General features: G+C 38.6%; 1 protein-coding gene across 3 annotated transcripts; it reads right to left on the reverse strand.

The window, feature by feature from the left end:
- Positions 1–381: 381 nt before the first annotated feature.
- Positions 382–25,799, reverse strand: TRA2A (transformer 2 alpha homolog). Of its 3 annotated transcripts, none has more exons than XM_027639429.1 (8): positions 25,537–25,799; positions 16,473–16,606; positions 14,783–14,948; positions 11,183–11,371; positions 2,911–3,026; positions 2,311–2,418; positions 1,541–1,608; positions 382–1,368 (listed from the first exon to the last, which is right to left on the reverse strand). In XM_027639429.1, the coding sequence occupies exons 1-8, from the start codon at positions 25,570–25,572 to the stop codon at positions 1,358–1,360; spliced, it is 828 nt and encodes a 275-aa protein (XP_027495230.1). In that variant the 5' UTR covers positions 25,573–25,799; the 3' UTR covers positions 382–1,357. The 3 variants fall into 3 exon arrangements, with proteins under 3 accessions (XP_027495230.1, XP_027495232.1, XP_027495231.1); XM_027639431.1 differs by lacking the exon at positions 25,537–25,799 and adding an exon at positions 24,349–24,469; XM_027639430.1 differs by lacking the exon at positions 25,537–25,799 and adding an exon at positions 16,886–17,197.
- Between the last annotated feature and the right edge of the window lie 1,206 nt (positions 25,800–27,005).

Raw genomic sequence — 27,005 nt, forward strand, 5'->3', positions numbered from 1 at the left:
TAAAATCATGACCAATTCTTCTGGGGCATTCCCTGACAATCAGGATGATATTTTGCTGTTAGGGCTTTGTGGTCTTATTCCTTTTGCTGTGCTAACAGACATTCAACCAGTGACTTGACAGAAATCCAAACAAAGTCAGTGGTGTTTCTCTCCTTCAACCACCTCAGCATAACTCCAGCAAGTGTCAAGGATGGCACAAGACAAAGCTGGACAACCCACTCTGCTTAGCCATGCCATATAACCACATACTGATTCTAAGGGAAGACGGGGCCCCCGAGATGACAGATAAGTGCTGACTTTATTACCCATACAGCAGAATTAAGTCTTGTTTAACCTATATTCCAAGGTGACAAAATGCAGAACAAAAGACAAGAAACCATGTATCAGTGGACTTAACTTTTACTGAGGAAGAAAAAAGGTTTACATGTAGTTGTAGGTTTTTCCATCCATACTTTCAAAACTCCAAAAAGGACTGGAAACAAAACTTTTTCAATCATTATTGCAATACCAAAAAGTCAGTAATTTTTTTTAATGAACAGCAAATTATACAACTAATTGCTATGTTCAATAAATATTTTTTCTCCTGCACCAATTAAGGGGAAATATCCAACCAAGTACAATGAAAACCCCAGGATTTCAACAGTTTTAACTTCATTTGTTATCCACTGTGTAGCAATCCAGAAACTTTTTTCTATAAAACACAGCCTTAATTTTTGAGTGTACAAGGATCTGTTCTCCCAGTCAGTCAAGTACCAAATTTTTCTCTAGCTCAAATAGTCTACTCTCAAAGCAACTACTTGACCAAAAAAAAATAATAATAATAAAAAAAAATTTCCTCTGGTTCATGACTATCTAAGCAAATTTCTCATTACAGAAAAGGCTCAAAGTCATTACTTGTTTATCAAAGTAATAGGTAAACATTTTAACAGAAAGATTAACAAGTTACTTGGAAATGCAGGTTTATGTTAAAGTATCTGAGTGTGTATAATACATGACATGCACGCTTTAAAAATATCAATGCTCTCTTCTGATTAGTCAGGAGTGTAACTGTTTTAAAAACCAAATAGGAATGACTTCCAAAATGTATCAGCACTTTGGGTTCTCTATTTCATTTTGCTCAAGATGTTTTACTACACAAAAACTACAACAATTACAATATTTAAGAGTATTACAATAAGGAGGGATGGAAAATAGGAATACTTCAACTGAAAACATGTATATTCTAAATGAACCAAAGACTTGTGAAAGAGCTGGAAAGAGGACAAGAAAGGGAGGATAGAAGGGAAAGCAGTAGGGAAGCTAGAGATCTGAACTTTGTATTTAAAAATCAAGTCCTCAACTGGAACTCTTCTGACCTTCAGTAGCGCCCTGGAAAAAACAAAAGATGACACAATTACTATAAACTTAACTGTACACACATCATCTCAGGTTTATTGTGCCCAGCTTTTTAGCTTTCACATTCAGAATTTCCATTGATCAACTCATATAACAACAATGTTTATGACAGCCAGAATCTATTTATTTACTTGCATTTACTTACTCGGACTATAGGAACGGGATCTTGATCGTGATCGGTATCGACTATAGTAAGGTGATGGTGATCGTCTCCTTTAAAGGAAATTAAAAAAGAAACCAAACAACATCCATTATGAAAGAAGCCTTATTCACATTGCTTCTACAGAACAGAACCATTTCCTTAGCACTGAAAGACTTGGCTTGTGTGAATGATTTCTGCTTTATTTGGCTGTGGCTTACAGTTATTTAACAAATGCTTTTATATTTCTCTATTTGAAGTGTTTAAAACTGTAAGATATTCCCAGACAAAGAATTTAATAAACTCTCACTAGCCTTGCAAACACATGAAGTGCTTTTCCAGATGCCTACAATTCTTGTTGAACAACATTCCCTGAAACCAGATAACTTTCAAAACAGCAAGATGGTTATGAAATGTCAAGCATTAAAAATTCCATCTACAAATAATCCCTTTTTAAACAGCAGTGTGTATCAGCTGTTCCTGGTTCTATATACAGCATGGAAAAATGAGTTCCCTTTCTATCTGTCCGCTTGATTCATGGAGTACGTGCTCAACCTCCTTCAGGTAGCAAAATTAGCCCCCCTGCCCAACTGAATAACCAAATTACAGAAAGACTGAAGATGATGACTGCTTTAATCCCACAAAACTCAAAGGAATGAGGCTATAACACCTAACAGGTATGTATGCAGAATATTGCTACATTTTTTTGTCATCTAACTTTTCAGTTTTCCCAACAAATCCTCTGTTCCTACAGAAATAAAATAAAGATTAAGTACCTGTATCTGTAGTCATATTCTTCATATCTGTCATATCCTCTGTCATAGCCCCTATCATAATATGAGTCCCGGCGACGACCAGCTCCACCGCCGCCACCTCCTCCACTGCTATTAGGGGAAAAGGTAAAAAAAACCCCTTTAGATATCTACTCTTCATCTTGATTTAAATTATTTAAAAGCTTTTTTAAAGTCATCTTGTAGTAAATCTGACACTTAATACTATGCCATGAAACAATATACAAATTAAATATTTAAATAAAAACACCTATAAAAAAACCACCAAAAAATCATGAGGGATTTAAGTCTAATTCCCAGCAAAATCAAAGGCAAATGGCAACTTAGTATTTCAGCAGGCTGAGTGCATTAACTGATTATGCTGCATATTATTTTTATAAAAAAAACTGAAGGAGATATTTTTAAAAGATACAATAAACCACAGTAGGATTTAACAGTGTATGTGAATCACAGTAACACATTCTTCGTATTAGTAACTTTGTGATAAAATCAAACTGGCGTAACTCTAAATTTTTTTTAAAAACTATCTGTAGCTCTATTTCCTCAACCAGATTCCAGCATTAAGTTTGAATCCATCAAACTTACTGTGTTGGCCTGCCCATGTAGATGCCTGGGGTGGGTGTATGTGCTCTCTTGGTGATCGAGTAATCCACCCGAATCCTCCTGCCATCCAGCTCCATTCCATTTGCATGCTCCATCGCCTACAGGAGAGACAAGGAACAGGGACGTGAAATCTGCAACCTACTGGTAAATATGGAAGGCTATGTACAAACACATTATTTTCTATCAGAAAAGCAAGCCCTGAACTTGTTTTGTTTAAACTGGTTACTAGTGCCCCACTGTGGTGGATGGCTGATCTCTTGTCCCCTGGCCTGTTTGCCGGTGGTGTTACAGGACCGCACTGGGGTGCCGGTCTAACGTGACACTCAATCCCTTCTTAAGAGAGCACAGTGCTAACTACTAACAGTCACTTTCCCTAGACTTTGTCTTCTATCCATCAGGAAGTTAAATTGAAAGTCAAAACAGCTTTTTTCTAAAAACTGCACCTTTCCTACCGCCGCCTCTAACCCAGAGGGGACGGGCAGATTCAAAAGCCGTGTGAAACAGTGGCTTCCTGTAGGGTGCATATGGCCGGATTACTGCTAGTCGGCTGCCATTTCATGCTCTCCCAGCCTCCTGCCATCTCCCTTACAAGGACCTACTTCAGCAGAGCTTAGTAAAATGGCGGGTTCAGCCTACATGGATACCTAATTACAACCTTCCTCCCCACTCCCTCTCACAATAGCAGCTCACTAAAGCGATACACAGAAGGGTCTGCGCTCGAGAAGCCTGTGCCTTCAGACCCGCCTGCAGCCCCTGCACACACTCCCTGGGTGTTCTAGCCCGATTCTCCACTCTTTGAGAGTCAATACAATGGCCTTTCACAAACTCAAAATCATGAAAATAAGTTTTTCAAAGGAGCACAGCATACTTTTGAGAATTATATTCATGCAACAGTAACTTAAAGCACCAAACCCCAAAAACCCCCATACCAATAAATTTAAGTGTTAACGCTGGACTTAAAAGGATTTTTAAAAATTTGCTTTTCAAATTTTAATAGCTTTTATTAGCTGCTCCAGGATCTCTGAAATACTAGTACACACCCTTTACTTCTCGATGCTAAGCATAGCAATTAGTCCAACATATATTATTTTAATTTCTCGTGTGTGCAAGAAAGACACTGTTACAATTTTGAGTTAAAGAACACGACCACTTTGCTGTTTTTATCTGCAGAAAACCAACACCCAGCCACAAAACATGAAGGTACCTCTAAGCAGAGCTTTTTTCTTTTTTTTTTTAATGAAACTACTATTCAGAAATTTACTTATTTGCAACTCTAACAAGAATCTTACTGAATATATATACAAGTTACGGAGGAGATACAAAAATCTGACACCCTCATGATTTAACTGATGTACTCAAATTGGAAGTGACTGAAGGACCACTAATCTATTTAACTACACCGAGTTTGTATTTTAATAATACTGTTTGTATCTATACTATATCGCCACCTAGTGAGTTCTGTTCCATACAATACTGCAACTACATTTAGCCAACTGCAATTTCTAATCTTTTAACATACACTCAGGTACGTTTTGTGACTAAAAACATGCTCCTCAGCTTTTACTTTTCTAGCCTTAATTTTTTTTTTAAAAGTCTCGTTCCACAAGGATGAATTAAATTAAAATAAATCTGTTCACACATCCTAAGAAAGTCTGTGTGCACAAATCAAAAATGAAGGCTGCAAATACCTGGCTGAAAAATTAACTTCATGATGAAAAGCATCCTTCTGGAAATGCAGCAATACACAAGCTAACCTGTTAAGAAATTTTCTGCTTCATGGAATTTTTAAGTCCAATAACAACTTGCAAAATAATAAGCTTAGCTAACAAGAAGCCACCTCAATACAGAACATCTGGCATATGTCTTATTTAGTTAAACTAACAAGCACCTCTTCAAGAGGATGAGTTCTTCGACAGAGGAAGCAGTACAGAGAAGAGCAACATACCAACAAGAAAGACAAAGAGTTAATTTTGAGAGCTGATAGTTTGTTTTAGAAATACCAAGTAAGGTGTTACATTTCAGTGGATGAAGATTAGTTCATAGTTACCAGTCTGCATGGAACTCCCAACACCCTAGTCATCATGTCTAATGCCCTACCCAATATTAAAGCTTTATTTTTCTTAGGCTTCAGCAGTTGTCAAGAATAACTGCTGATTAAAAATATTAAAATAAACAAAATCTTTAATAGATATACAAATATAACAAAGCCTTTTACAGTTGTGACTGCATTCCCCAAATGCAGAAAAGCCAAAACCTACAATAAGCCATTATAAATCCAACAATAATTAATAGTATGGATCACTCACACTCAGTGATTAGCAAATGGAAATTCCTTCCAAAGATGTTGCCAAATTCTCTGTACCACTCTTAGTGTGCACATCTCAGGTATTTGACATAAAGTACTTAAGATGACATTATTAGGTAAGGACTGCTGCAATATGACCAAAAGCCCTATTTGAATAGCTGGGTTCAGGTAAGTGATACAACAGTATTTATTTTGTGAGAAGGCTGTAAAAATATATCGATGATTTTAATTACTGGCATTTCTGTGCTTTATTGTAAGTTAAAAGAGTTTCCATTAAAATTTTGGATTTTACAGTTTTATTTCATGTCTATTCAAAAGAAATTTCAGTTTGCTTTTCTTGCTGTTTGTGGGTATGCATGACTGCTGTGTTGAAAACATTAAGTGTTAAAGGGAAAAAAAAAATGCACATTCTCTCTAACAATGCAGAAGACATTCTCAAATATTATTTAAGACCATCAAGTGAAGCTTTTTAAAAAGAAAAATCAAATTATATTGGAGTTTAAGACACACAGTACCCTCTTAGGAGTCTTTAACTGTCAACAATCAATTTTTATTAGAATCTGGATTCTTTTCCAAATATCTCAATGTTGTTAAAAATACTCGCGTGGCTTTTGCAAAAGCATTCCTATAAACATGCACTATAAATTCTGGTAGCAAATTTTATGGAAAAAATTCATTTTGTAGGCCAGAATACACATCTGTATGTTTGCAGTCAGAAAACAGTATTAGGATTGGGAATGGCAAAGGTAATAATACAATCTTAGATTGCATTTTCAAAGATTTGCAGTTTTAAACTTTCAGAAGACTATCCATAATAACAAAACTTATTATCTGTACGGTGTTAGTTTAAAAAAATAAGCAGTTCCCAAACTACAGCATCATGGTCTCCTGTGGCTCAAAAGTTAGAAAGAAAGCATTAAATTTAACAAAGACTTCAATTTCATTTGATATTTATTACAGTATGTGATGTTTTCTAAATGCATTAGCATTGAGGTAGAGTAGAACAAGTTTGGATACATTTAAGTATATGCATGAACTTACACAGGTGACTAGTATTAGTTAAACAATCAACAATCCACCAAAACCAATATATAATCTTTCAATCTGGATAATGCCACAAAGAGCAGCTTGGACATGGAAACATGGGGAAATTTCTGCAACCTGTACCGTGGTCACTGGAAGGAAGGGCGTGGGGAGGAAAAAAGGAGAAGGGAAGGAGAGAATCTGACTTGGCAGAGCTGATGTCACAGTCACTTTACACTAGGGGAGTTCAAAATAACATTCATAATGTACAAAAGATCATAGAATTTTCATTTCAACTGCATTTAACTGCTTTAATTACTTCAATAACTTGACATCACTACAAAGTTTGCAACATACAGACTGAATACACTTCAACAGTCAAACGAGCAATTCATGTTGTGACTTATTTTCAAAATATTTCCACAATTTAAAAATAACTATATAAGATACTGTCTTTTTGTAGTTGTTTTTTGTTTTGGTTTTTGTTTGTTTTTTTTTCCTGTTTGCTGTGGTTTTGGGGGTTTCCTGTTTGGTTTTTTTTACTGGAAGTCCTTTCTGTCCTGTGTTTAATACCATTGATAAAAACATCTTCTCTATATCACAGGTACAGAAAGGGATGAAAGACTCGACAGACTAGGTTTCCCCCCCCCCCCCCGATTCTGGACACTGGTCCAGGTCTGGATTTAACAAGGACAACTGAAAGGAAATTCTGTGGGGAAAAAAAATCTGATGGGATGAAAAAAAAAATAAGGAAACACAGCTTTTTACACTTGCTGCACCCTGCCAAGCTGAATTTGAGTGTCCATTTCAACTTCGAACAACAGTCCATTTACATTCTGAAGTCTGGGATCCAGAACTCTGTAACATTTTAATTCCAAACATTTGAGAACTTCTTGTGTTCTTTTCTGGTATATCAAGGGTCCTTTTTGATACCACAAACAACACTGACAGCATTTCTTCAACAAACTGTGGCAGTTTTGCTCAATAGTGATGGTTTTAAGCTGGTCTGCTTCCACCACAGATTAAATGTTTTGCAAATCAAAGTGATAAACTCTGTTATTATTCTGGTCTTTGGCAACTGAATTATGTTAATAGTTTGTCTTGATTGCTAATGAACACTATTTGAGAAAGCAGTTCTGAAAGATAGTCAACACCAAGGAACCAGCACCAGAAATCAGAACAGCTGCTGTAGCTGATGCTTCTCAGATGAGTTCCTCCTACAGACAGTAGCCTCAGTTTAAACAACTAACACTTCTTATTCTGAGTTAGTGAAGAGCTGGTTAGTGGCATATGGAATCTCTGGTAACTGTAGTAAGAATCATGTCCTAGAACAGCCAACACTTTTCACTTTTCACTCATGATCTTCTCGACTTATTGTTAACCCTGACACAACCAATTCCCCCCCCATAACTTTTATTTTTTTCTCATCCTATACATAGAAGTTTGTGATCCTCTAACACAGGAAGAAAATCCTAATGTGATGGGCAGGTGAATATCCTTTATAATATAGTGAAAATACTGCAAACCAACATTACAACACCGGCTCCATGTCAGTGTTGCCAACACTGAGAACTATGTAAGAAAGATTTTGAGAAGCAAGTCTTCAGCAAACATTTACACATCTTGTCCTTTGCACAACTTTGCACACACAGTTCTGAAGACTTGGTAGAAGAGTGGCCAATATAAGACACTGCAATACCCAAGGCAAAAAAGCATACCAAATATTACTTACGTATTTTTTTTTAGAAAAAGTAAAACGTAACTTCATAAAAAAAATGAAACCCACTACAGCCATAACAGAGAATAACCCTTTTTCTAAAAGAAACCTAGATAGCAACATAAGCTTTTCAAATAGGCTTTGAACAAGCTCACAGACAAGAACATTGGCACAGCAAAAACTCAGGTTTTCTACGCAACCACCAGACATCCATCAGATGTTTTCTAGACATCTATCAGCCCTCAACATTTCTTGTTTGCCATCACACTTTGCACTAAGGGCAGCGTCTGCAAGCGCCTTCAGAACCTAACAATTCGGTCACGTGCTATCTTGCAAACACTAGACCACTGCAATAAGAGACATTCGATGGAAAACGAACCTTCTGTCTGATCATAAGGTTTCATCTCAACCTCAGTAGAGCTTCAAACAGCAGAGAAGAGATTCCACAAGAAATCTCCTGGATTGGGCACACGCATTGAAAACCGCATTGAAAAATCCTGTTCTGTTAAAGTGGAACGACTGAGGCTACTGTGATGCTCTGACAGCTGCTCTATCTAGGAGTTATCTAAAGCTGAGCCTCTGCTCCTCTTTACAATCAAGGTGATCATAAATTGCCAACAAGGCTGCTACAGTGTCTGAAATTTTAAACCAGTTACAGTAAAAATAAACTTTAAAACTGCCCCGCTTTGGTGTTTTTAGGACGCTGTGAAGTATCAAGCTAGTTGACAACTTAAAAAGTTTTTACTACCATATGGAACTACAAACTGCACCACTTGGTTTCAGAATCTTGACCCACAGCAACATTTTAACCAGTTCAATAACTGATCCAGTTTGTAAAAGTAACCAGGGATGACAAAGATCTTGAGGGATTTCAGCTGCAACACAATCCCTGCATAACTGACACTGACCTATCTTAAAACAGATTATGAAAGTTTAAACGTAACTACTGAGAATTAATTTGGTGCCAAATTTTAGTATTGCCAGTGCTTCAGAGCAAGTCTGCTGAGAGGCTTCCCTCTGTTACCTCTCCTAAAGGACAACAGTGAAGATTATGAAAAATTCTAATTTTTCTGTAAAGTTCCACTCTTGTTAATCCACCTATCTTTAAAAGGGTTGGAATTTAGTTTGACATCTCTTCTCCTTATTAGGATATTTGGGGTGTTGGGGAATTTGGTTTGGGTTTTGTTATTGTTTTTGGTTGGTTAGATTTTTTTAATTATTATTTTTAAGACAAAGTTATTTACTCAGAACAAAAGTAATTCAAGTGTCATTGCTTTTAAGTATACTTTCAGCTTTTCAGACTTGAAGTATCTTCCACATAGAGAATTGCTTCACATTCTTCAGGGTTCTACTACAGGGCCTGTCACAGAGTTTCACACCTACCTTACATCTATATATCTGCCCTTTTTCTACACCAGCTGTCACTTATCTGTCCTCAAGGCCCGTGAAATAAGTCAAATAAATGAGTTTTTCTGCTGTCCTTTTTGCCAAAGTATTTCAGTTATCTGAGTTCCAGATGTTGGGAGAGTTTGCATCCTTTCCATTTCTTCATGCACTAGCCCATTGGGGAGAAAAATTTGGTCTAATTACATTCCAAACTATTTCAGTTCCTGCTTAAGGTGCTAATCTTTTTCTGTACTTTTGAATGCAAATAACATCCCATTTTTTTTTCTTTGCATTCCAGTTTTGTAGCATCTGCCAAAACAGCTTTATACTGAACAAATTACTTCATGCTATTTACACGGAACATTTTAAGAAATGCAGGGTGTCATGCATGACCACTGTCCATGGCAACCAGGAAAAAAAACCTACTTCTAAAGACATATGAAACTGTACAACAGACAAGACTGGGACACGAATATGACAAGAAATACTCTGCAAGTATTTTGGACTTCAAATAGTCTACAGAACAGTCATTTTTACAAAACCCCACCAAACTCACAGTGCAAAGAAATACCAGGCTAAAAGTTAGAAGCAAGTAAGCCATTAAAGACAGATGGAGGTATACAGCTATCCAACCCTATTAACCTCTCTCAACCTTCCAAGTGAAAGTGGGAAAATACAGAAGGAACACTAAAGTTTTGTGTCCTTTTACTCACCCCTATATCCTGCAACAACCACACATATACACATCTACACCTACTCTTCCTACAAACTGATTCTCAGCTGGATCATACCAGAAATCAAAGGCGAGAACTGAGTATACGTCAATCACGTAATTCACAAAACGGGTTTTTTTCATTAAAATATCATCAACTAGCATCAATGTTCTCATTTTTCAGTTCCTGCTAGAGGGATCCACAGCTGTCATACTCCTCCCTCCCTGTGATGCTAAGTGATTTATGAGAGGAGTCCTATTTATTGTTTAATATCTCCCGATGAAGAAACTTATCAAATACAAAGGGAATCAAACAGCAAATCTGAAACATCCGCCCAAGCCTATTAATCCATAAACAAGATGAAGTCTATGACTAAGTCTGCCTGAAAGAAAAAGATAATCCCCCAATGCAGGATTAAAGACGTTTTTTTTTTAGGGTATATCTTTGCTGTTAATAGCAATTTCATCTCCAACTTTCAGTAAATGTAGTAAGGTTCACAGTATCTTCACAGGGATAAAAAAAATACTGCTTATTGTGGTGAGTCATAATATATAGGGCGCTGCTCATATTCTTTGATTCTTTCCTTACAAATCAATAATACTAACAACCGAGTCTAGTTGTAAATACTCATCTGCATAATCAGCAAAGCCATTGACCAAGGCACATTTCAAGACAAACCTCATTGTTTTTCAAATGCATAACACACTTTTAGAGAAGAAAATGCAAAGAGAATCTCCAGAATTTTGATACAGAAAACTAATTTTGAAAGTTAACTTCTAAAACGTTTCAAAAATACTACAGATATAGAAGCTACACAAAGATTTATTTTCATTTTAAAGTAGCAGACTAAAATCAAAGTCCAATGCTCACTGGTGATTCAATACAACCAGCTCCTACTTAAAATTTGCTCAAACATTAGAACACTGAACTAAAATGCCTGATCTGTTTATAGGTGCCATATTGCTTGAACAAAGTATTTTCAATTGATCTCACTATGAGAACCTGCTAATGAACACACACTCAAAACCATGTTTCTTTTTTTTAATGGAGAATTCCTGATGACAATGCATAAAGAGCACACCTGTAAAAAGTAATGAAGCATGAATGTACCTCTTTAGAATCGTCAATTCTCTCAAAATAAACAAAAGCAAATCCTCTTGATCGTCCAGTCCGTTGATCATAAACCACATTGACACCAGTCAAAGGTCCATAACGGGAGAAGACTTCACGCAAGTCCCTCTCAGTGGTATACAAACTGAGGCCAAACACTCCAAGACAGGTATTGGGATCTGGATTAGCCTGGTAAGACAAATGTTCAACTCCAATTAAATTTATATTAAAGAAGTTATATATTCTCATGTAAAAATTTAGCAATGATAAAACCATTAATCTGAAGAAAACTAAACATACGGTATTATAAAGCTTAACACTTCATTGCAGGATATTTTCAAAAAGGCAACCACTTTCAACAGTTTTTATTTCAGAAAAAAGACCCAGACAAACTACTCCTGTTGGTGAAAATCTGAGTTCACAAAAATTAAGCATTCTGATTACAGAGAAGCTATAGATTAATAAGAATCCATTTTATTACTATTTCATACTCAAATTGCCAACAGGTTGCAGACACAACACACAAATCTGTGCTAAGAACAGGTCTGCCAGCCTGAACTCCCACCTTCAGCCTTTCTGCATGGTCACCACTGGTACTAAAGAGTGCACACTGCCTCCAGCTGCACACACCAAATGCACCTGAGCTCCTAAGAACAGACAACTGAATTATAATTTAGCTTCTACCAAAACTTCCTCCCCCTCAACGTTTCCTATCCAACTATACTGAAAGTCAATATTTACATTTGAAAGTTTATTTTCCCACTTGTAAACGGGATGAAAGTCACCTGGTTCTTTCATCTAGAGAAAAAACAAGTGTTGAAGGCCAGTTCTGTGAAACTGTAATCCAAAAGAACGCATCCTTATTTATTTATTTATTTATTTCACTTCAACTAAACAAAGTCAAATACGTAATTGTACAAGGTAAAATTTCTCCTTTATATTTCTCTATATGTCACAGAGTTCATCTAATGCCAATTCCACCATAAGATTACTTTAATAAAAATTAAGCACTTTTTTCACTTAAGCTTCTGGCACCTGTTATACCAGATGTAGCAATTTAAAACAGCAGCAACAAGCACGGGGATTTAATGTTTCTGCCCAAATAATAACTGCAAGTTGACACACCTGAAATTTGTATTTCACTTTCAAATTTTCAAAGCCATCAATGCACAGTAATTTATGCCCCAGAGTTTGCCTTTCAGTCTGATTCAAAGAGTGAACAGGCTTAGATCTTCTGTCATGTTCTTTTCAGCGCTTTTGTTCAGGAGTCTATTGTGAAAATAAGATGCCCAAACTACTCATATATTTCATGTTCCTTTCTTTCCATTTGTCAAAGTTCAAACTTTTATTTTAAGACACGAATCCTCTGCAATTCCTTATTACAGCTGAAGAGCACACCAAAACCTGGCAGTTTGTAATTTAAAAGTTTTAATTATACAGGTTTAGATAGATTGAAACATGGAGTAAAAACATATCTGATAATTCAGTGGCATTGGCACCTATACCAATTTTTTTACTGAACTCTTGGGAGTCTAATGAAATCTGTCTTTTAAATCATTGTTTGGAGAAGTCTCTCCACACAGTCCATACCTTTTGCCCTTTTTTTAGCAACCCCCTTACATTTAAAAACCCTATTACTTTTTCTGAGACAAGAGAAGTACTAAGATCAGTTTGCACACCCTGAGCTACAACTGATGGCTACATTACCACTGGAAGGACTAAACTGACTGTGGAGGACCAAAAGGTAGCTTTTATATTAGGTTTTTGTACTGCCTCCCATCAACACAGTATGCAAGCTCTCTTTACAAGATCAGAAGAAAATTGCTATCAATTCTCCTGGTATCTTTAGGACCTTGCTATTTAGGGGATTCCAAATCTGACTTGAGTTTCATTTTGACGCTACTAGAACTAGTCCTTAGAATTCTCAGAATCCTTAGAATTAATGTGAAATTCACTGTGAGAACAATTTTGGTGTTTCACAAAGTCATTTCCAAGGCAGAAAGACTTCTTCACAGAGTAAAACATCCTGGTATTTCCTGAAGTAGTAAAGCGGATTCTTCCACCTTTCACCAGAAGAACTGTTAACCCATTTGAAGTTCAGTTATTTCTGCCAATTTTTAAAGACATTAGATTAATATTTACTACATTGTGATGAGAGGCCGGTAACAATCCACAAAAAGCTTAAGCCACTACATGGTAACACTACTGGAGTCTTGCCCTTTTCCACATGCTTTTGCCTGCTCCCTCACATTGGTATCACCTGCTCCTGGTGATACGCTTCACGTGGGTAAGCCTGCAAAAAAACTATATGCTTTTTGACAAAATTAATAAAAAAATCTGAAGACTAAACCATATTAAAACTTGTTGGATGAGAAAAGTACCACTGCCCTCAGCGAGGAAAACACTGAGCTGTGTTCAACAGCACTCATTTACATCAGCCTGAAGTCACGGGAAACCAGAAGCTATGGATTAGACAAGAAACTGCTGGAGTGGAGGGCTATGAAGATTAGGGGACTGGAGCACCTCTTATGAAGAAAGGCTCAGAGAGCTGGGCCTGTTCAGCCTGGAGATGACTGAGAGGGGATCTTATCAACACATACAAATATCTCAAGGGAGGGTGTCACAAAGACAGGGTCAGACTCTTTTCAGTGGTGCCCAGCAACAGGACAAGGGGCAATGAGCACAAACTGAAACATGGGAAGTTCCACCTGAATATGAAGAAAAACTTCTTTGAGGGTGACTGAGTACTGGATCATGCTGACCAGAGAGAGGCTGCAGAGTCTCCTAATGAAAATCCACCTGAATGTGATCCTGTGCAGCCCGCTCTAGGTGAACCTGCTTTAGCAGATGGGTCAGACAAGATGACTTCCAGAGGACCTATCCAAGCCCGACCATTCTGCGATTACAAAGGACACTGGGAGAAATCTCTTCAGAATGACATAAGATCAGTATCTTAACTTTTGGTTGGTGTAGCTATACTTCCTCCTGCCCACACGGAGACACTTCTCGTTTACATTTTGAAAAGCTTACTGAACCTTTTGGTAACTGTATATTTTTCTAGTTTATTAAGATTTATGTATTGCCTAATAACACAGGGCTTTACTTCAAGATATACCAAGTTAAATAATCAGAGGTATAAAATCACAAGCAACTTTCAACATAATGTGCTCTATGTTATAGGCAAATAAACACTTGGGAATCTCCTTCTTTGGGTGCTCTAGTCAATCTTATCAATACTGTCAGGTTGCAAGCTCACACAGAAAAGGTCTCATTTTTGTGAGGGGTGTATCTACTTGGTACTGTAAAAAAAAAAAAAAAAAGCAGAAGGGTTCAACTTCTAGAGCTGATGGAAGCAGATGTCACTATATCTGCACATACTGACTTGCAATGGAATGTTTTTCAATGAATTTCTACAACTTCCCTGCCAGTCACAGACCCAAGAAATAAGTGCCCAGCTGTAAGGACAGAGACTGCTCCACACATACCCCCCACTCCCACCCAATTCCCGTATCCTCCAGTGACAAGCCAGCAGATCAAACTCAGCCTGCAGGTAACCTGGATAAGCAGCAATTTTTTTAAACTCAGCCTTGATGAACATACTCTGCTGCCAGTGTGCCTTCTCCTGTTGGACATAGGAGAATGACTACGGCTCCTTCGACGACGGTACTCTGGGGTGTACGATCTGCTTCGAGAACGTCTCCTATGGGAATGAGAATGGGATCTGGACCGAGTGTAACGTCTGTGCGAATGCCTTCTGGACCTGGATCTTCAACAGAAAGAAAGCTGTTAGTTAGGTCACATGCACATAATGTACTGAACTGTAAGCCTTGAATTTCCTAGACAAAAACCTTTTTTTTAGAAGTTCTCTACAATTGAAATCATTAAGCTTTTTCTACCTTGCACATCTAAAGATTGCACGGACCTCTTAACAATCTGCTCGGTAGCAGCACCATTTTTAACTCTGTGAAAGTACTTCTGGCATACACTAAGGATTATATTTCAGGCATTTCAAAGTTTAAACTTTTACCAGCTTGGCTGCTTATGTAACTAATATTTGCACAATGATACAGAAGCCAGATATGCCACATTGTAAAGTACTGTTTTGACTGAAAAACTGAAAGATCTGGCAGCACTATACTGCTGCAATATCTACAAATGAAGTTCAACTAGGGATGAAAACTACTCCAGACCAAAAAACCCTAAACACCTGCTTAACTCCTCAAGCATTTCTTTGCACACATCTTGCCAACAATAAGCTCAGTTTTAAACAGGTAGTTATCTGGCTAAACACTGCAATAAGAGAAACTATAACATTAGCCTGAACTTTGGGAATTCAGAGCACAGCAACTCTTTTTCAGCTGCCCTAGTATGAAGTGTATAAAGAAGATGGGTTACTGATCTCTCCCAAAAACCGGGGAGGAGGAACAACATAACACTAGGCAATTCCTCTTCCCCCTCCAGAGCTACAAATGCTGTTTTCCAGTTTCTCTCTTTGTTGATGAGAGAAAGATTTGGTAGCTCTCCCTTGTTTTCATCCATATGATGGTGCAAGGGAATAAAGAAGACTGGCAGTATAAGCCAGATAATATTTATGACACATTAGAGGAAAAAAAGACAGACATATCTCTTCTGTTCCAAACAAGCTCTGTCAGAACCAAGAGCTATAAAGCTTCACCTTTGCTCACAGAGACTTGGAGCAGAAAAGGGCAGAGAAAGATACACAGTATCGAAAAATGAATTTCAATCTTAGAGCTCTCATAAATCAAGAACCTATTTACAACCGATTTAAGATGTAGTTTTTGATTATGTTTTTAAAGCCTCCAATGAAGGAATGTCAAGAACATCCCCAACAAGTGCTTTCCAATATTTCCAACAGTTAGAGAGCCTACTCTTTTTTTATCTAGCCCTGACTACCCTTACTACAGTTCTCACTGAACTTCTTTTTTCCCTCCTAAAAGAAAGGTCCACACAAAAATTCCCCCACGAAAGATTTTAGGGGGAGGAGGGAGGACCTTTACAGAATTGAGATGCAATCCCCTCTCTCTTTTGGAAGAGACAAGCCTACAAATTTTAGTTACGATTTCTACATTAGTCCTTCTATTTACAGCACTTTCTCCAGTCATACCCATGAAATCTTTCCCCAACTTCGTCCATCTAGGAGCAGCACAAACAGGCAAATTTAACATAACCCCAGAAGCTTTACAATTTTTACAACAGGAGAAAAGAAATCTCAATCTACCAAAAGAACACCAGTAACACTGAGTTGACACAGATAATTTTCTGGATATACCTTGATTTTGATCTTGACCTCGAGTGCGATTCAGAATGTTTGGAAGCCCTCGATGGACTGCGAGATCCTGACCTGCTCTCCGATTTTACACGAGCAGGACTCCCAGCTGGAGATTTTGACTGGGAGCGAGACTCCTAACAAAAAAGACAGTATTAAAAATGGTATTGGTTGCATAAATGCCTAACTCCTAACATTTAAAGTACAGTAATTCTATTATATTGATTGCTCCTGAAAAACAAATGGTTAGGCAATACCCTCCAAAACAAATTTCATTTTGCTAACCCACTGTTAATATTGTATGCTTTCCTCAAACAGGTCCCTGCTTGAACCAGATCACCAATTCTCTATTAACTAAGTAATCATGCAAATTCATCTACAACTTGATCATACAGACACTGGAACATAAACCATACATTTACTTAACCTAGGACCCATTCATTCTTCCAGATTCTTTTAATTCTACTTCACTCTTGCTTTCTACTTTTCTTCATTCTTCATTGAGTTTTTCATTTTTCATACTTCGTGTATTCTTCCCCAATTCAAACAATTCATTATAGCCTTAAAAAAATATTCAAGTGCTTCTATCTGACCAATCTTCTGTTCAATTTTTTCCCCCATTCAATTTTAATTTTCTGATCTTTAATACTTTTCATTAGCCTTCTTTTATCTTGATTTATCTTCCACATTCTTGGAAAAAACTCTTCAATTTCTTCACGAACATTAACCTTAATGGAAAAAGAACATTTAGTATATTTAAGCACGTGGGGATTATAAAACTCTGCTGGAGTTCAGATGTTATCTATCAAATTGAAAAGCCAGCAGGTAAAGTGCAAGAAACTATTTTATAAAACAATTTTTTTAAAATATCTTTAAAACTGTATAAGTGTCTACGTTCTAACAATGAGCTTACTGAGTTCTCAGTGTTTTACTGTATTTGCAAAGCTACCCTCCTCCCCTCAGACTTTTTTTAAAGATACATAGATACACTAAAAACTAATTAGCACAATATACTGAAGTATTGATATCACTGATTCCCCCCCCTAAAATAATAGCTATGTACTTCTCAATATTGAACATCCCAAATTTTACTCCTACAGATTACTAAGACACTATCAGTTCAACAGAATGGCCAAAGGTTTCCAGTCAAAACCTATCTATGTACATACTTACTTGCACAATACATGCACACAGGCATAAGCAACATAAATTATTATTCTTCCTACTTTTTCTTCCTCATTGTTATCCTGTTTTCCTTATATAATCCATATAAACTAAGACGTAGAATAGTATAATTAAATCAATCCAATACAAGTAAAGACAGGAGGGTTTTTTTTTTTTCTTGCATGGTAAGGCACACAAGAGAAAAACTAGGAAAACAAGCAAACAAAGAGCAGGTTAGGATTTCCTCACATTTTATAGTGCACAGCATTTCTAGGGAGCTTAGCTATAAAATCCCCTGCAGAATAGTATGCTATAAAAATCTGTAAGTCCACAAAAGCGTGCAAAATGCTTAATGAAAAAATGCATAGCAAGTTCCCCTCCCACAGGTGTTACATTTCATGTTTATCTGCATTATTTCTCCTCCTGCCTGTCCTCACAGTGTTTTTCTCAATTTATTTCTTACTCTACCCATGTCCAGATTTGCATTTTCCCTTGCAGTTAAAATTCTTCAGAACTTTGGACTGAAATTCTTTTCAAAGGATGCTGTCCTCATATTTCAAGACAAAAAGTCCACCAGAAACGGAATTGAGAACTCCCCAGTAACAAGTACTACGGCCACACTACCATTCCCTTTTACCTCAATGAAAAGGACAAGGGACACATGGAGAATGTCACCTATTGGGATGACAGGCCTGCCAAACTTCAACAATGAAGGCCAAATTCAATGCTTGGCTGTGACAGGTGAACCATATAATCAGGTCTGCACAATAGTTACCCTTATTAAGATGGCTATCTGTGAAGCTAATTACATTACTTTCTCTGAAAAAATTATGTACACTCATTGAAATATTACCAAATTTTATTTAGTGTTTTTACATTTGAAAGCCACTGTTCATGATAAAATAATTTTGTTTTAGAACCAGTAACATGATTTTTCATCATCTCTCCTCTGGTTTTGTATTCTTCAATGTTTAATAGCTTCCTAAATTCTTTCCTTTATACTTCATCCCTTGCAACAATTGCCAATTTCTCTGGGAATTATTTCTGCTTCCCCCCCCAGTAAAACTGACCAGCAATACAGAAAACCATTCAAAGTGACAGCATATTTACAAAACACCCTTCAATAAAAAGCCTCCTCAGATGGCCCTTCTTCATGAGGACATTGCACTGCCCATATCTTTTACATTTGAAATCAATTCCTGAACAAGAACTCTGAAAGCCTGGACAAAAGCAACCCATCACCCCCCACCTCACTCCCTAGACACTGCACAGCTTAGAAGTGTTGGGAGGTGCTAAAAATACCATACAATGTACAAGTCAGCTTAGTGTTCTTAACTATTCACCTGAAGCACCTAAGGATTACCACCTGTAGAGTTTTTTTAATATCAGTTATGACAGCAAATCTGTATAACGTTGCCAAAACCAAATATGACATCATTTAATGTACATCAAGTCCTCTTGGAACTGTTTAAGACCCTTAGGGGCTGCACCAACAAACATACAACCTCAAAACTGGAGTGACACAGGCAACAGCCTAAATTCCTACATATTTCAAGCTTCCTCAACCAAATAACTGCAGATGTAAACTGCAGCTGAAGAGAAGCTACCTGATAGCAGTTGCACGTTGTGCCTGTCATTGGCAAGCAATTACATCTCATCTTCTGCTGCAGCACAGATCATCTAGTTATACCTCCTACAAAGCTTCAAAAGGAGAGACAAACGGAATCACAGTAACCTGCAAGAATTTAAGGACTTAAGGATGATGCTGAAAAAGTACCTAATAAGATTCGTATGAGAAAGACTACAGGCAGGGATTAAGAGACTCAGAGCTCCAAGGAGTCACAGAGGAAGATTTTAGAGAATTTTCTTCCTCTACTTCCTACTATAATGAAACAATTAGTAAGCTTTATCTTAGTCTATACCAAAGCAACTGTTCTTCATGAACAATTTATATCCATTCTGCAATATGAATGACAAAAATATTTAACATTCTATATTATCTTCAACATGAGAAAACAGACACCTCTACTATCCAAAGCACTAAAGTCTCTCAGTTCTGTACTAGTCCTTAAGCAACCTAGACATTCGGATCTTAGCTCCATCATTACCACAGAAACTAAATACTGCACTCTGGATCCTCAGCACTTTCTTATCTTTCTGCTCTGAAGATCCTCAGTCATTTAACGGCCAAATGACTGACTGGCCACTGCCACCATGTCAAACCACCTAGATCTGCTGTCACTACTGCCTGCAGGAGTAGAAGCAACAGCTAACTTTGTAATACTTGTAATATCAGGCTTCCCTTTCAAAACAAATGCTACATCTGTCAATAACACTTCCCCCACACCCAAAAAAGCCAACCACACAACCCCCAAAAAAACCCTAACAAAACCAAACAAAAACCATACCAACCCCTCACCTGAAGTAATAGCTATAGAAAAAAAACCCCAACTCAGTTGTAACAGGGTGCTTCTTCAGAATAAGATACACACCAGGAAATGGGATTAATGATTCACCAAGAATTGGAACTTGGGGCCAAAGAAGTTATTGTAGACAAACACAAAATCCAAGGTAGCAGCTTCAGTTACTGATAAGAGGAGCATTTAGAAGCACTTAAAGAGAGCATTGAAGAGTATTTTTAATCCTTGCCGCCTTCTCTCTTTCCAGAAATAATCACAAAATGAAGTGGAAAAGATCTCTCCCCATTACCTCATGATCACATAAAACCAGTCACTGAAGAACTATCAACAACTTTTGAGGATCCACCTGAGCAAGACATCAGCCATGTCCATTTACTTCATCCATACTGGCACAGCTGTTTAACTGACCTAAATTCTATCACTTATCTTCCTTGCATCCTTCAAAATAATTCCTACTTTCCAATATAATTACTATTTTAAAAGCATTTACAACACTTTCACACAGAGTAGAATTACAGAAGTCTTTCAGAAGTCTTCTTTCAGTTTTCACTCACCAAGAGAAGATATGATAAAGAACATGGGGGAGGCAACCACAACAAAAAACCAAAATAACAACCTGCTCCCGTCCCCCATGAAAAACCCCAAGCAAACAAAAAACCAAACCACCAAGACCTATTCTTTTACACTGCTCTTCTGTCCTGAACTTCTGTCATGCCTTACCTCACACCTTACCATTTCAGAGTATGACTGAAAGGTATCAAAATTTAGAGCAAGATGCTAAATAAAAAGAATGAAATAAGTTTAAACTCAGCTTTCTCTAACAAAGCACGGGAAATGAAATGGAAAGGAAAAAAAACCCATTAAACCACACAGAAATGTCAAATGAAATTCATTTGGCCCTCTTGAGAGGAAATACACACGGGGTGAAAAAAGGACAGGACAAGCAGTCTAGCAATACCACTGAGCCAGTAAAACGATAGTCCAGAGTTTCCGAAAATCCCACTGAAAAATCCTATCCAAACCAAAAAAAAAAGGAAAAACGAAGTCAATCTCTAAGGGGACATTTTTTTCTAATGTTAGAAAAAAAGAAAAAGGAATTTAGCAGCAGCCTACGTTCACTAGATAAAACTGTCAAGTTAGTGACATCTCACTTATGAGAAAAGATAAGCTGACATTTTTAACAGTTTTGAAGCAATCTCCCAACTTTCCCTGAAATTTACAAGAGAAGTTAAATCCTTTTTGCTTCATACTATGCCCTGTTACTCTATAATAAAACAAAACTGATCCCTTAAGTAGCTATTCGTCTATAAATATTATAATAGTATACATAACAAACTCCTGTATAAAAAGCAACTCATAAGTTTTGCTACCTTGAAGACATGTATATTTTAAAAGTTACCGAAATAAGTAAACTTTATGCATTTCTCAGTGTTCCTCTTTATGAAAAAGGGGGGAAAAAAAAGGCTTCAGTAATAAACTTTTTGAAATTACAAGTTGATCTTCTCACTGAGGCTTGAAAATACACCTCTTCAGGGAGCCTTCCGTAGTCACTCCGTTACCACACACGGAAGATGGTAAAAAGAATTTGTTTTCAAAAAGAGCAGTCTTCCCAGCTGACATGGTCCAGAACAACCTAGAATTTATTAAGCTCGATTAAAACAAACAAACAAAAAAATTAAAAGAAAAATAACCCCCTGACTTTCAGAAAAACTCTTGTTTCCCACACTGGTCATCAGACACCACAGGGTGATCACAGCACTCTCCAAGTGAACACAGAACCCCCGAGCATAAGCACACATTGTGCCTGTGTTTCAAAAGGTATGGAAAGCAATACCCTTCCTTTGCTCAGAGGTGGCACACTGCCACTTCAGGAGAGGTGGAATACAACAGCTAAACGAGCCCGACCCCCGCACCGTTTGTTTGGGTTTTTTTTGGCAAAGAAATTATCTCAAAGTTGATCAGTTACGTAATTCCACAGGTAGTTAAGTATTTTGCATACAAGCTTCATGAAGAAAATATAAGGCACTTTCACAGCTAAACTAACCCAAAAGCTGCTCACAGACCTAGGAATTATGCATACTTCCTTCAACAAGATGGCTGACATGCAAAGTCATACATTTCTTGAAGTGCTTTATTAGTTTTCACTGTTTAGCTCACTGTAACGTTCTGCACAGAGCAGGAGACAGCTCATTAGAAGGAAGGAACAGAACCAATACACAGTTATAAAATGGGAGTTCAACCTTTGTTCTGATAAAAAATTGTATCTATTTAGACCAACAGCACATTAATACTGGTACAAAAGTACTAAACCTTTAAGATTCGAATGTTATCAGAAGCTCAAAAAAAACTAATCCAAGTTTCATGTGGAGCTACTGAAGTGCAGATTTGTTTAGACTCCCTCTTGTTGGCTGCTCTGGGAAACATGTTAAGTTGTACCACAGAACACACACTAAATAAACAACACCCTATTTAAAATACTGACAAATATGAAAGGAAATAAGAGTTGCCTGTCACCTGACAACAATAAAAGAAAAAAAAAAAGCATCGTTTGTCTAACTTCCTCACCAAAAGCATTAAATGGTGATAAAATACTTTGACTTTTCCAAAACCAAGTCACTGGATAACAAGCACTACTTAAAATCTTTTTTTACTCTTAATGTCCACAAACTTAGCTCTAGCACATCCACTATATTTTTATTTCTTCTGTCAATTTCTTTCCATTAAATCATCATGCTTGAGGAGGGGGATTTCTTCTGTTCAACCAGCCACATTCTTAATAGAGAACTTGCTGAAGTTGAAACAAAATGACACAAAAACAGAGTAGATGTTGATTAATATGAGCATATTTGATTAACATTTGCTTAAAAAAGGAATTTAATAAAGAAATGAGTAAGCTAGAGAAGGAAAAAAAGCTCTACAATGATTTTACCCAATACTTTAGAAATGAAAGTTTTTAAATAGTGCAAATTAAGCAATTTCATTGACAAGTTATTTCCATAATTATTTTCAATTTCCTGGTCAGATTAATTAACATTATGATTTAAAAATAATAAATTAGAGGCAAAGCACATATGTGGACAATATCTTAATGCTGATAAAATAAGCTTTTTAAAAAAAAAAATCCTGATCATACTCAACTTCCATTGAAGTGTTTTGGGACAATGTGCACCTACACAGGTAAAACATAAAAGGGCATAAACTAAACTTAAAGCCCCCTTACTCCTTTGGCATTTAGTTTTTTAAAAGCACATCACACTAGTCAGTATTTAAGCGTGAGGGGGGTGGAAGAACTGAAAGGGTACTCAGAACTCTTATTTTGCTGATTTCCAGGAAAATAGGTTCTTTACGAAGTTTTTTTCTGGTTTCTGCAGTTCTTTCTCCCAGTGAAATTTTTTGCTTTACTCTCAGGTTCCCGTGCCTGCATGGAGCAAACTGAAGCACCAGGATATTCAGTGCATGATAAGAGTCCTATCCAACTGGGAACAGCAGACTAAACACTACAGCCTCAAAGTTGCACATGCTTAATTTTATGCCTGTGGGCACTTTCAGTGGAAATTAAATGTAAAACATTACTCTGAAATGAAATTTCTTATTTCAAGTATTTTAGTAGCATCACAACAAAAAAGTATTACTGAAGAAAAAAAAAAGTTTACAAAGGTACTTTAATAGAAGCACAACTCCCCCAAATTACAAACTACTCAAGTACCTACCATTACGTTCAATTATAAAAAACACCAACAGACAAGACACTGGCACATGTCAGACTTACTGAGAAATCTCAGTGTTATGGAGCAAAAAGAGAAGTTTTCCAAACAAAGACTCGACACAGTCAGCAGCTCTTTCCAACATATAAATTTTCCACCACAAAAAAAAGAAAGAAAAACCCCAACAACTAATAAACAGCAGTCACAGAAACTGCTACGTAGGACTTTTCAGACTTTGCATACTCTGAAAACATTATTTTACTTCTATCTTTGGCAGGAGGCAGTGTGAAGAAATATTGAAAGGGCAAAGCTATAGCAGCTTTGTAATACAAACAACAGATCCATCAAGGAACCCAATATAAATGTTCTGGATATTAACCTAACATAATTATTTCCTAACAATAACCCCCAGTGGGAATACAGACAAGAAAATAATTCTTAAAAATATAAATATTGGTTGCAAAATAGGAGATTGAAGTAATAATAAAAAACAAAAAAAAAAAACAACCAAACAACCCCCCCAACTAAGTATATTCGTTGCTTAACTTTCTGAGACTTAGTTGTTTCCCCTTCAGAGATTAGTTTATTTACCTGAATAGATCTTAGCTATACAGCCACCTTTTGTCCAAGCAATCAACACAAGAACAGGTTTTGTTCACCTCCCCGAGGAAGCAGCAGCAGTCATTGCACAGCCAGGTAAAGAACTTTCGGCCTATGGAATTTATTTTTTTTTTTTAACTAACACCATAAAAAGGGCAACAACACTCGTGTAAAAATAATTATTGGAATGTGACACTGTTCTTCCAAAATTTCATTGCTTGTTTCTCCAGACAGTAACTATATATAACTGCAAAGCTACTGTCACTGGTTCATCAAAAAGAGTCACCAAAAGGATGCTCAGGTGTTCCTCTAGAGAATCAAAACACAAAAAAATCTCTGCAAGTTTCTTTAAAAAAGTAAATGGGGATGGAGGAGGACTTGAGCACACATTTTACTCCCGTTTCAAGCAGTTTCTAATTTCTGCTTGCCTCGATCAACCCTAAGAAAAACCCACAAAACAATGAACATAGTAGGGACCTGTCACACGTGTACGTGAACACCTGCAGCCATTAGAGGAAAAAGACACAGTCCTAACGAGGTTACAAAGCCACAGCAGCTCGTCGGAAGCCCTCCAGCTGCGCGATCGATGAGTTTCACTGGTTTAACAGCGACAGCCGGACCTCCCCGATGGCCGGAGGGGGCCCGGACAGAGGCCGCTCCTGCAGCCAGGGGAAGCAGCGCACCTCGCACAAAAGGACGCGGGGTCCCTCCTCTTTCGGGCGGGAGGAGGCCTCGGCTGCCCGGCCGCGGCCCGGGAAGCGGGGACGGGGAGGGGCAGGGCAGAGCAGCGACCCGCGGGCCCGGCGGGCAACAGGGCGGCTCGGGATCGCGGGAGGGAAACAGCAGCGGGCAGAAACCCCGGGGGCTACAGCAGCGTCGTTCTCACAGAAACAACCTGCACTGGCGGGCAGGGGCCGATCCGCAGCACCGGGGCCCGGGGCCCGCAGCCCATTGGGGCGACGGGACAAGCCAGCGTGTGTCGGAGAAAAGGGGAGAGCGGAGGGGGACGCGGGCCGTCACCCACGGCCCAGGCGAACCTCAGGCGCCTGAAGGAGCCATTTTAGAGCCAAGCTGCGCTGTCCCCACCCCCGCCGGGCCGGAGGACGCCGAGCGCCCCCACCCCCCGCCCCCGGGCCCGGACCCCCCCTCAGCACGGCCCGCGCAGGGGCGGCTACTCACCCTCCCCTCGAAGTTGTTCTCCTCCACGTCGCTCATGTCGGCAGAGTCCTGGCCACGGGGCTGCGGCGAACGGGGGACGCTAGTCCCGATTAGCAGCAGCAGCACCCACGGCCGCTATTATCGCCGCCGTTACCGCTATTGCCGCTATTACCGGCACCACCGCCGCCTCCCGCCCGCGCCTCCCGCACCGCCGCAAAATGGCGCCGCCGCGGCCGCTCCGTCTGCGCCCGGCACCGCGCGCGGGGCGGGACCGCGCCCGCCCCTCACAAAGGAGGCGAGAGCGCTGCGGGAGGACCCGCCGCGCATGCGCAGACCTGCCGTCCCGGGAGCGCGCGCGCGCGCGCGCGCGGCCCTCATACGCCCCTGCGCGTCCGCCCCCGCCAGGTGAGGCGGAGTTGCGGGGAAACGTGGAATATGTAAAAAGATTTTTCTTAAAAAAGGATGTTCTTTGGTGTTTAATTTTTGTATGTTTTCAAGCCTAATCAACAACAAAGGGGATTTAATCCGTGAAACAGATAGGCAGCTAACAAGCGAGCTCTAAGTGACGCCCACGTGTTGGAAAGCTAAATTACTCGTCGGTAGAATTGTCTTGTTAAGGCTTAGGGCTTGACACGTTTGAATGATCTCAGACCTTGGGGGAGGTTAACAAAACCGAAGAGAGGGATGCCCACTGATGGTGAACGCAATGCAGAATTTACAGGCCATAGGGCCATTTGGCAGAACTCCCAGGGTAAGGAAGAAACTAATAAAGACAACAACTGTGTTGATTTCACCTCTGACTGGATACAAGGTAATTCCAGCAGGGGAAGATCGTGACCACGGACCTACAGACCCTTGACCCATGAAACCCAGTGACCTAGAAGAAGAGAAAGAACACGCAGGCTGGTTAGCATGAGAAGCGAGAGATCATCAACCAACAGAAAATAGAATACCAGTTAATAAGAGAACTAGGTAACTTGTAGCCAATGAACATCGATGCCTTCACTTACTAAAATTTATAGATAGGGAAAAGTTTTGGTAGTCGTACTGGTTTGCCCCCCAGCGCCACTTTCTGTGCAGAACTGTAAATACATCTAATACCTCAACTCTGTGGATTGGCTTCTTGCACATCAGGTAAAAGAACCTATTTTGGGACCACATGGGGACTGCCCTGCACCCCTCCCACACAAAGGTCACCTTCTCTCTCGTAGAGGTGCTGCTACTGCATGCTGTGAGAATAATCAGCCTTGCTCCCGTGTCTCCTTATCTTTGCTCTTCTCCTGGCACGTTCTTTGGGGTCCTACTCTCGCATTGCAGGGAAGAATATTTGTGTGAATGTGTTTATGAAGGCATGTGAATGTGTTTGAGTCCACATTATTGGGGGTTTTTGTTATGGCAAGTGGATATTTAATATACAAGGCTGGAGGACTGATTTTGTTGTACACACATGGAGGTAAAGTCACGTGATCCCATCTTGAGTGTTTCTAGGA

Source organism: Corapipo altera, unplaced genomic scaffold (genome assembly GCF_003945725.1).
Source record: "Corapipo altera isolate COAL_440 unplaced genomic scaffold, ASM394572v1 44, whole genome shotgun sequence".
Classification (NCBI taxonomy): Eukaryota; Metazoa; Chordata; class Aves; order Passeriformes; family Pipridae; genus Corapipo; species Corapipo altera.